Below are 12,205 nucleotides of genomic sequence, written 5' to 3' on the forward strand. Positions count from 1 at the left end.
AAATTAGAAATAAATTTAAAAGTTGTTCTTTCAAATAGCATGTTCTATTCGAATCATTAAAGAAAATGTTGGTTTCATATAATTCTTTAATTCAAATACTTTCCCTACCAGAGCACAGGTAAATAAAGGTGTTTTTATTAAACAAGAGAAAACAACCAGCAGAGATGATCTAAAAATAAACTGCTCTGCTAAGGTCACTTGAGGATTATAGTGGGAAATATTGTACTAAAGCACTAATCTACCCATGCAAGCATCCTTGTGAAGGTTTGCGGGTACATAGTGAAAACACATTTCCCCTCATTTACCATTCAAAGCTAAAAAGGTAGAAACCTTTTACAGACAGTTTATTTATTTACATTGGTAAGGGAGGTTGTTGTGTCTATTGGTTTATAACAATACTGCATAACCTTATTTTCTTCACACCAATATATTTTTTTCTATAAGTCCTATAAACTCAACCAAAAGGACAGTGAAAATATTTATACATCATTAAAAATGATCACTCAATTTATTGTATTGTTTTACACTCAGATTGTAGGATGTGAAACATAAGGTAATCATATCACCCCTCAACTTTTAAATACTGCCAGATGAAGATATTCCGGAAAGCATGTAAATCAGTAACTACGTCCTTTGGAACTAGCGCCCTGTGTTTCAGTAGCAAACTATTTAACCTTTGATCTGCTGGGGTACTTGGAACGTTGATGCAGAAATCACGTATATAGTTTGGACCTGTAACAGTTTCATACTTCACTAAAATTTCACAAAACAGACAAAGCTTTGTTTAGTTTTGCTCTTTATAAATTGTAATATACTTTTTATTATTATTTAGCAGCTGTTTTGAAGAAGAGATATAATACCCCCCCTTCTCAACACTCCCACCAACCTCAGACTGCTCATATGACCACATTTAATATTTACATCCAAGCAGCTACTGGAAGCATACTTATTTCTTATAGCAGCATATTCTAGAAAGAGCGTGGCTTTAACATACATTGTTTTTATATATACACACAAAAAGACAACACATTCAGCAAAATATACAAATCCTGTATGGTTACACATTTCTCATGTTCAGGAGTAACCGTTCTTATAGAATCCATACATAAAAAAATTATATAATAAAAACATGGATAAATCCAAAAACAGACAGACATTCTAGAAGCTCAGTTTGATTATATTTCCACATATAAATATTAACAAATAAATATTCAGTAAGGGAGGGTGAAAAATGGAATCCATAAACAGTGTCTGACAAGGATCCAAAATAGAAAGGAGACACCCAAAAATTATTGTAAGTGCTTTTAGGATCTGAAATGAGATTTTGTGCTAAGCACAAAAAGTATAGTCTAGACCCCAGTAGTGCAAGGAATAAGATAGAACAACCAGGCACTAAAGGCAGATTCATTTACAGGGTCCATGGTCAGAACATCCTAGCATATATCCTTTTATGAAAGGAAGAAACGGTCAAACAGTTATGTATTCCTTAAAAGTCACAGTGAGACAATTGGCAGTAACATCTGTAATAACAATATTTCCAAAGAAAGGTTTAAACTCTGCTAGGGGCTCCTCCATTATGGTCTCTTCAACAACAGGTTGGGGCTTCTGCCCCACCTGGGGCTCATGTCTATCCACCTCTCTGTCACTATCACATCTAGATTTTACGCAGCGCAGATCTATAGGTTCATCTAGGTCAGAGTCCAAGAGAATTATTTCTGGTTCTTGAGGGGACACAGTCACAGGAGTTTGGGGAACTTGATCCGCTAGTTTACCAGGGGCACTTACACTACGGGAGGTGAGCGTTTTCTTGCAGGGTACACTTGACCCATTGGTATCAGAGAAACACCGCTTTCTAGAATCCTTAGGGGTATTAGCTGTGTATAGAGAAGCATTTGTACCATCTGACCGCGGACTCAACTCTTTTTTAGTGGTCAACTGAAGAGGCTGATCATAGGCAATGTCTGAGGTGCAATATGTCCTCCTAAGACCAGCAAGTTGAACAGAAGTCATATCTCCATTTGAGTTACTCTCATTAATTCTTATTTTGGGCTCTAACCTCTTTTTCCAATGTTCTGGTTTTTCCTCTGTAGTTTTGCAAGTCCTATCCAAACAAGAGACACTTGGTGTGTCAACCCTCCGACCCTGCTCGCCTTTATCACTTTCCTCCTCTGAGGACTTTATTTTCACTGACTGCATCCCATTCTCCATGTATTTGCTCATCACTATAACAATCCTCCCGTTCTTATTTTTATTTTTCACTATTTTCATTTTCCCCCCAATTCCATTGCCAGACACTTCTTTGCATGGGCTACTAGAGCCTCCATTTGAGAGTCCATTTTTTTCCAAACTATTCATAGCTGGGCCAGTACAGTTTTTCACTGGTGCTACTAAGTCTATAGTCTGAGTGTGAGACCAAGATTCTCTATGTCGGTTGTTGCGATCCATGCAAAGCTGACTTGGAGACTCCTTTACTGGTGGGTACTGATCATACATTTTAGGATCAGGCTGATAATGGTGGTGTTTTTTGCTATTCAGCTGGTAGTAGTACTTCCTTTTACTGCTTGAGTGATGTTTCTCTGAGTGATCCTTACCATTAGGCTGGTACTGATGGTGCTTCTTACTGTTTAACTGGTACTGGTGAGGCTGGCTCTTGTTAATGGATCCCATGTCCAGTTTAGATCTGTTTTCAGAAGAAGAATCTTGAAGGCCACTCAGAACACTGGATCGCCGTGCAAAAGAGGGCAACTGTAATATAAATAAAAGGGAATTTAAAAAAAAAAAAGCTTTGGAAAGATTAAATGTTCCTCGAAATACTATATTAAATAAGTATCAATGGGTTTTACTTTCAATGTCCAAATTACACATTGTGAAACAAGTCAGCCACTGCAAATCAACTTTGAACAATATTTGAAACATAAGAGCCTGTATACCTTACAAAGAAAGCTCTCAAAAGCAAATCTTATAACATGCAACGAAATGCACCAAGCTCAGCCACTAATAGGGCAAGAAGTGATGAACAGGGTAGCAAAAAAAAGTATTTATGCAGCCAACAGAAACCTTTTCTCTGAAACATGTTTGCTTTTCTCTTAAGTTTGACAATTTCTTCCTTGTGCTTGAGTGCAGGACAAACACGTGGATGACGCCAGGAGAAAAAAAAAAAAAAGCACACACACCTAGGCAGCAAACAGACTGAGGTGCAGAAAGGGTTGTTCCACTTTCAAGTTTGTAATATTAAAGTTACAAATATGTATTACAATCATTACTACATATAGTTAAAACAAACTATTGCAAGAAAAGTTTTACCCCTTCCTTAAAGGGATAGAAAAGTCAGAATTAAACTAGCATGATTCAGATAGAGCTTATAATTTTTAACATCACTTCTATTTTCAAATGTGCTTTGTTCTCTTGGTATCCCTTGCTGAAAAAGAATATGCACATACCCTACACTAGTGGCAGCTAGTTACTGATTGGTGCCTGAACACATTTGTTTCTTGCCTTTGGCTAACTAGATGTGTTCAGCTAGCCGCAAATAGTGCAATGTTGTGCTGTTCCTTCAGCAAAAGGATAACAAGATAATGAAACAAATTTGATAATAGAAGTAAATTGGAAAGTTGTTCAAAATTGTATGTTCTATCCAAATCATGAAAGAAAATTGGGGCTTCCTGTCCCTTTAAACCATCAAATATTAAATGGAAGAAAGCATAAACAAGCATGTAACTTACAGAGACAATGTGATGCTTGGGTTTTGGCCCTCGTTTTCTATAGCCCATGATCTGCTCCTGTCTTTCCCTGAGGGAGATGGAGAGAACACAGAGGTTATTTCCAGTAAAACTATTCACATGATACGATTAACCCTTTGACGACCTGAGGGGGCTGCCACACATGGCAAACAGGGAGGGTGAAAGCAGAAAAGTGGCATACTGTAAGAATAGCTAAGTAAAAGAACAAAGGCAAAATATCAATGAAGTGGTTCAGCAATGTTACACTGGTAGAGCATCCTGACATGCTAGTAGGTAAACCAGGGTATATGGGATACTGCATACTCTATACCAATAGCTGCATTAGAATTCTGGAGCGGTGCTTATAACTCCAGGAATTAGCAAGCTTTCTAAATGCTAGAGGAGGACCGTTTACTTAATGTCAGAACTAACCAGTGGTTGGTTCCTTGAATGGGGGAGGGTGGAGAATCTCTTCATAACCTTGCAAACATCCCCTGCTTCCCAAATACAAACTGTAGGGATGCATGCATTGGTTTAAATTACATTAAAAAGGGTATTATATATGAACACATACAATGCAAAAACATAAATCTCTTCATGATTGGACCACCCCTAAATTATTTCAAGCAATAGGTTTGTTTCAGCTTCCTACCTGTTCTGAAAGGCAACCAATAGGCGTGGATCCAGGATATTTTCCTCAGGCTCCCATGTGTTATATCTGAAAGTTTACAAAATGTGGACATTAACATATGGAAGTGAAAAAGCTATAGATTGTGTAACATGCTGAACTGCAGACCAAAATCACTTCTAACATAGGCACTGCAGCCACTCCTGCCAAGCAACCAAGCTGCAATACTAAAAAGGAGTGGATTCTCATTCTCTCAAGGAAGGATATACTGTACATTAAAGATTTGTGCTGCCAACTAAAATGCAAAAAAAATTAAATCTAGCCCACAAATGGCTACTGAGCTGCAGTATGAGGTTGCATTAAATGTGATACTGGTTTAGTGCAAGACATTGAATATGATCTGTGCTTATAGTTGTGTGTTTTATTACTACATCAGCTGTATAGGACTCTAATTGTGTTTCAGACATGGTCATAATGAGAGGGGAGGGAGTAAACTGAGTAACAGAAAAGGAGGGAGAGAGCCAGAGGGGGAGGGAGATGGAAAGACCAGAGAAGGAGATCCCAGCATCATCTCTGCTGGTGCACACGCTAACCACTTCACTGCCAGTTGTGATTTGCAACGTATTCATTTTCTTCACACCAAATTCTTAATAATGATGAAGGATGTGAGTAATGAGTTGTCCCAGCCTGAGCACAGGAATCTGACCCATGCAGCTGGTGATACACCCTCCCTTCTTGGGTGATAGGCAGCAGCTGGATATAACCCCCTCCCAGTGCCATGTGGGTATAGAATCCACCATATGCGATTCAAGAGTTATGTACTACAATTATGTATCCTTAATGTACATATAGTGGCATATCAGTGTGCAGAGTGAAAGGCTGCAGACCGAGGAACCAAAACTACTACAGAAGACACTTACTTGGATGACCATCCTCTCCACTTCACCAGATATTCCACACGGCCCTGTAGGCAGAAGAGTAAGCAGAGTATTAGCCTATACCTAGTGCCAACCGAGTTTTTTTTTCAGACCCAGTAATCCTAACCTCCCCCCTTATCCACAATACTTCCAAATGCGTAGACTATTCTCTTGCTTGAGTTTTAAGTGCCGATCTTAACCATTCTAAGCACTGTGGGAAATTCTGGGAATCCATAAATGATATTGCCAATACGGCACCGAGTCCGGTGCCTGCCCATAGCACAAGCATCCAGCTAACTAGATCTACAGTTTTAGTGCGAGCATCGTGCTCTCTATGCCTTATCTCCATGTGCCCATTAATCTCCCATTCTAATGCAGTTTTCTATCCCGACATTCAACTCTCCTCACCCAGCCAACCCTGACGCATATCATCACTTTCCCGGCTCCTATTGCCCAGTCTCCTTACCTTGCGAATCCGCTTCTTCTCGATACTCTCCACTGCGAACACATGCTCTCCAGCGGCGGGGAGCTCCATGATGTAGGGATGTTTAATACAGCGCGGGCACCGAGCAACTATCGGTGCACCTGCTGGATCAAGCCTCGGCTACTGGTTCCCTTTATAATCTGCTGCTTATCTCAACTCCCGCTTAAAGTCTGCACACTGCAGGCAAAGTACAACTTGCCTATACGTCTACTATGACAGAGCAGCTGTCTCTAAAGTCTCAATCAGCCTCTGAGCTCCCGCGGTCTCCGCAGCGCTTCTCTAGCACATCCAGAGCTCTGACGTCACGAGGAGGAGCCTTTACCTGTCATTGAGAAGTCATAACAAGTTCTGATTGGCTAGCAGCTCGCACCGCCTCTAATGCAATGGGGGAAGGGGAGAACGAAAAAAGAGGGGAGAATATTAAGATAGAAGGGGGGAGGGAGACAAGTGTCTCATAAGGCAAATATAGTCATAAGATCACGGGAAAACAAGCACCATTATTGTATATATAAATGACATGATATTTGTTTAATGTTCTTATAAATACACAAACCAGGTAATTTTATTTGTAGAATTTTATTGCAATTGTTCACACCGATTCCCCGCACTTTTCATATTGTCCTAGGAAATATGCACACAAAATTACAAAATGTGCTATTACAGATACTCACGTACTGCGTAACATAATAATGTACATATATGGATGTGTGCGTCTTCAGAAAGGACTCTACCCGAAACGTTTCCACGTTTGTATAAGCATGCAATAACAATATATATTATACACAAGCACAATATTTGTTGTATGTATATACACACACAAGCAAATACATGTTTGTATGTCTTATATTATTAGATATGTGTGTGTGAATAGGCAATGTAGATGATATGTGTGTTCAGTCTTTTTTATAGTTGCTCATATTCACCCATTTATAAATACTCTGCTTACTGCTAAACTATACATTTATATGTTTTACTATTAGTGGTTAATTTATCATATAAACTCACGCTACAGACTATATACATACATACATGATCCATATAGTTTATTACATGCACGCATTTTACTTGCATGCCATCCTATAATTTCAGCTTCTTTTAGTCCAGTATATGAAACATATTCTATATTATTTAGAATGCAAGAGTGATAACGCAATGTTTTATATATATATATATATATATATATATATATATATATATATATATATATATATATATATATATATCTCATTCATAGGCTTACCATAATTTTTAGAGGTGAAACTGGGACCACCTGGTGCAGTGCCAGTGGGGGTGTGGTCAGGAGCGTGGTCAAGGGGGTGTGGCAATTACCGGTCCTTTAAAAGTAGTAGCTTTTATGTGTGTAATGTTTCGTGGATACTCTACCCTTCCTCAGTCTCACAAGTGAATCACACAGTTTAAATAGACCATAACACCACCCCCTAGTGAAAAAGGCACCATTATGTTGTCATGGCAAATCATTAATCTAAATCTCAGATTCTAAATAATGCCAAACATCAAGCATAATTATCACTTTCATAATTATAAATTTCACAATTTAATATCTGCAGTGTAATATGTGTTTTATGTGTCTAATTAAGGAACAGAGCCAAATACTGATAAGGCATAAATACAACATTGAATGAAATAAGTAAAAAATAAACACATACCTGCTAAAGCTGTTTAAGAGGCTACTCTATACCATAATGCAGGAAGATTATAGCCAACATGCTATCCTGCATGAAGTAAAGCAAGATCCAGGCCAAAAATCCTTCCTGTATGTACTTCCTAGTCATACCCATATGATTCCCCTAAAGGTGTATTACCGGCAATGTCACCAGGGGTCGGGGGGGGGTGTTAAATTCTTAGAAAAATAAACCAAGTAGTACTACAAAATTAAAAAAACCCTATGCTGCTCACTCAGCCTTTATTACTAAATGTAAACTTTGAAGGACACGAACGTTAAGCTAAGCAGGGCTGTATGTAACAAAGTACCAGCATCCAACTATGCTGGAGAGCCACAGTCCAGTCATTTTGAATAATGTGTCTGGGGTTCAGGTGGTCTGAAACCCGGACACATGATTTGAAACCTGGAGGTGGCAACCCTACTGGGACAGAATGAACAACTGGGTGGGACACTGGGACCGCGCCTCCAAACCGGGACAATCCCAGTAAAAGTGGGACTTCTGGTAAGCCTACTCATTCATCTATCGTATCTAATATATCTGTCATCATCTATTTATATATCTATCGGTCTGTCTGTCTTTCTATATCGCCAAAACAGAACATTTAGCCATTGTATTCAAATAATGCATTTTATATGTAATAATTATTTCAGCATTCTAATCTAATGTATAGTTATTTTATACTAAAACAATTCTAGTCAGTTTGCACCGGGGCCTCTGTATTATGTTATTAGAAAGCAGCAGCAGGTACCAGGGTTATAAGGTGATTTATATACATCCATTCCTGGCTATATTTGTCCCTGTATATTCGCACCGAGCTGCAGTTGCTCTGTGTCCTTTTAAGGTTCCCTTTGCAAAACGAATAAAGACAGGTTTAGTGAAGTGTCCCAGAGAAGTTCCTGGGCGGGGAATGCTTCTAAAATGCATCAAGTCACCAGAAACCCCGGCAAACTTCTCAAATGCTCCAATTATTGCTAAATGAAACTATTTAGTGCTCACTGCTCAAGAGGGCTAAGGAATGGAGAATGTGTAACATGTCAGCTACAAACCCGATGAATTGAGCAAGATGAATGGAGGTAGCAGTCCGCTTTCTAGTAAACTGGGAGGAACCGCAAATTAACAGTCATGCGGGATTTGTGCATTTGTACAACAGACACATTACATAATGCGCACTGTCGCACACATACACTAAATACATACACATGCACAATACATACATACACACACATGCACACTACATACATACATACACCATATTCATACTTACACACATGCACCACATACATACTTACACTACATACATACTTACACACATGCACACTACATATATACTTACACACATGCACACTACATATACTTACACATGCACAATACATACATACTTACACATGCACACTACATACATACACATACACCACATTCGTACTTACACACATGCACCACATACATACTTACACACACATGCACACTACATACATACTTACACATGCACCACATACATACTTGCACGCACGCACGCACGCACACATACACACTACATACATACTTACACATGCACACTACATATATACACACACTTGCTCACTACATACATACTTACATGCACACTACATACATACATCACATACATACACACACATGTACACTACATACACGTACACTACTTACAAACACACTACATACATACAAGTACACTACTTACACACACTCAATAAAAAACACACATGATATATATATATATATAAATAAACATATTTATATATATATATATACTGTGTGTGTGTATATATATATATATATATATATATATATATATATATATATATATATATATATATATATATACACAGTATATACACATATTGATATATACACACACACACTCCATAATGAAAGACACACTACATACACACACAATACATATATACACGTACACTACTTACACACACTTTATATAAAAGCACACAAAATATATATATACATATATATATATACACAATTACATATATATACATATTTATATATATATATATATATATATATATATACACACACACACATATATATACATATCTACATATATATATATATATATATATATATATATATATATATATATATATATATATATATATATATATACATACATACATATACACACACTCCATAAACACACACTACAAACACGTACACTACTTACACACACTTCATAAATAAATAAACACACACTACAAACACACCATAAACACCCACCACATACAAGACATTCTGAAGGTCAAGTAAAAGGAAAAAATATTATGCTAAAGTGGTTAAGCTGCTGTTGATTACTCTTAGATTCTATGTTCTCACATATATTTTAGCCCCCCATATTAAGAAATTAGTTGTTTATATAATGCATATGATTAAAATTCTCTCTATAAAATGGTAAGGATATGTGTACATTAGAAATGATACATTTACAATGTGTGTATAATAGAGAGGATTTGTACAAAATGGCTATGATGGATATACACTAATTCTTCTCAAAGACCAATGACATGCACCCCCTGGGATTCCAGTCAGTGACCTGGCAATAATGAGAGGTGTCACAGGAGGATCATAAGGGTGGATCAAAAGAAGAAACACTGTGATGGGCTGCAAAATCAGGACGGGTTGGGCACTGAGGGATCAAGTGGAGGGATAACTAGGAAGAGGGGGTCACGGGAAGAAATGCTCTTTTCAGGGCTGATTTCATTGCCACAAGACAAAACCATCCTTAATTTCCATCTTATTGAAGGAAAACGGATGCAAATTATTATGCAAATTGCAAGACTCTATTATGGATTTAAACTGATTTAACCCTTTTGTGTCTGTCAAGTAATCTGTGCAGAAAAATATCATAAGACAGATATAAAATACACCAGTACTTTTAGTTATCTATCTATCTGTCATCTATATTGACACACACAAACAAACATACACATATTCTTTCCTATATATAGTTTTTCAGCATGTCTAAAAATGTGGGCTATTTTTAGTCTTATCTCTGGATTAATCCAAGTGTAGGTTTGTATTTATAGATCATTTGCCTGGGTTATGACTTGTTCTTGCACTATTCTCCATCTCACTAGACGTCCCTTCTCATTGTTTTCATGTGTTTACCTTGACAGATGTCGTCACCACTCCTGTTCCTGTCTAGGGGTCAACTTTGTTTGTCAGGTGCCCACAGGAGCAAGAGGGGGGAGCTGGGAGGGTGGCATTAAGCTCTTTGAGTGTTACTTGAAGTTTAACATCCTAGGCCAGACTGGGAGTGGGGATCTGAATGCAGGGCTTTGTGGGGCCCCCCTGGGGAGAGGTCTGTCTGTCTGATGGATGCTCATCTGCTTTGTATGAAGCAGATGATTAGTGGTAATTTGACAGTAATGATTGAAATTAAGGCGATTTTCTCCTTTTGTTCTTATTGAAATCTCCCGGCCAGTACTCTCCTGGAATACCAGATATTAACTAATTGCCTGATAACCAATTAGCAGGCCATTTGTATCCTGCAAAAAGATTCAGCATTTGTTACATTCGCATCTGTTAACACACTTCTCTACATACACTGTGTTATCTGCTCGCCCACTTTCTGATATACTGTCAGTTTATATTTACATACATACATTTTTTTTTTTTTATTTAATCATCTTTTTTTTTTTCAATCATTTTTTTATTTTATCAATTTTTCTTCGTTCTCTTGCTATCTTTATTTTTTGATTCAGACCCATGGACAGCACTTTTTTATTGGTGCTGTCCAATCAGCAAAGACAACCCAGGTTGTTTACCAAAATGGGCCGGCATCTAAACTTTACATTCTTGCTTTTCAAATAAACATACCAAGAGAATAAAGAAAATTTGATAATAGGAGTTAATTAGAAAGTTGCTTAAAATTGCATGCTCTATCTGAATCACGAAAGAAAAAATTTGGGTACAGTGTCCCTTTAATAACAATAATTATACAACAACAGCATATTGAGAAAGTACTTACTGGACTAGATTCATGAAACCACGAGAGGCTGCTTAGGGGTTGCATTGTTAAGACAAGATCATTTTTTTAATTTGTAGAGGCCCACTTAAAGGAATAGTTTAGTCAAAATTAAACTTTCATGATTCAGATAGAGGATGCAATTTTAAGCAACTTTCTAATAACCAATAATAATAATAGTCATTAGCATAGAGGATATTTTTCAAACCAAAGTAACTTTATTGTTTCTTAAAGGGATATTAAACCCAACTTTTTTCTTTAATGATTCAGATAGAACATGCAATTTTAAGCAACTTTCTAATTTACTCCTATTATCAAATTTTCTTGGTTCTCTTGCTATCTTTATTTCAAAAGCAGGAATATAATGCTGAGAAGCCAGCCCATTTCAGGTTCAGCACCCGGTATAGCACTTGCTAACTGGTGGCTACATTGAGCAAACCAATAAGCAAGCATAACCCAGGTTCTAAACCAAAAATGGGCCGGCACCTAAGCTTTAAATCCTGCTTTTTAAATAAAGATAGCAAGCGAACAAAGAAAAACTGATAATAGGAGTAAATAAGAAAGTTGCTTAAATATGCATGCTCTAGCTGAATCATGAAAGAAAAAAACTGGGTGTAGTATCCCTTTAAGAAACTTTTTAATTTACTCCTATTATCATTTTTTGTTGGTTCTCTTGGTATGTTTATTTGAAAAGCAGGAAAAATGGGCTGGCTCCTAAGCTTACATTATTGCTTTTTCAAATATAGATGCCAAGAGAACGAAGAAAAAATGATAG

General features: G+C 37.2%; 1 protein-coding gene across 1 annotated transcript; it reads right to left on the reverse strand.

Annotated features, from left to right (window-relative positions):
- Positions 1-72: 72 nt before the first annotated feature.
- CBX4 (chromobox 4) lies at positions 73-6,030 on the reverse strand. The gene is made up of 5 exons (XM_053706402.1): positions 5,731-6,030; positions 5,268-5,311; positions 4,372-4,437; positions 3,723-3,789; positions 73-2,745 (listed from the first exon to the last, which is right to left on the reverse strand). Exons 1-5 carry the CDS (start codon positions 5,797-5,799, stop codon positions 1,468-1,470), a joined length of 1,524 nt encoding a protein of 507 aa, XP_053562377.1. The 5' UTR covers positions 5,800-6,030; the 3' UTR covers positions 73-1,467.
- Between the last annotated feature and the right edge of the window lie 6,175 nt (positions 6,031-12,205).

Source organism: Bombina bombina, chromosome 1 (assembly GCF_027579735.1).
Source record: "Bombina bombina isolate aBomBom1 chromosome 1, aBomBom1.pri, whole genome shotgun sequence".
NCBI lineage: Eukaryota > Metazoa > Chordata > Amphibia > Anura > Bombinatoridae > Bombina > Bombina bombina.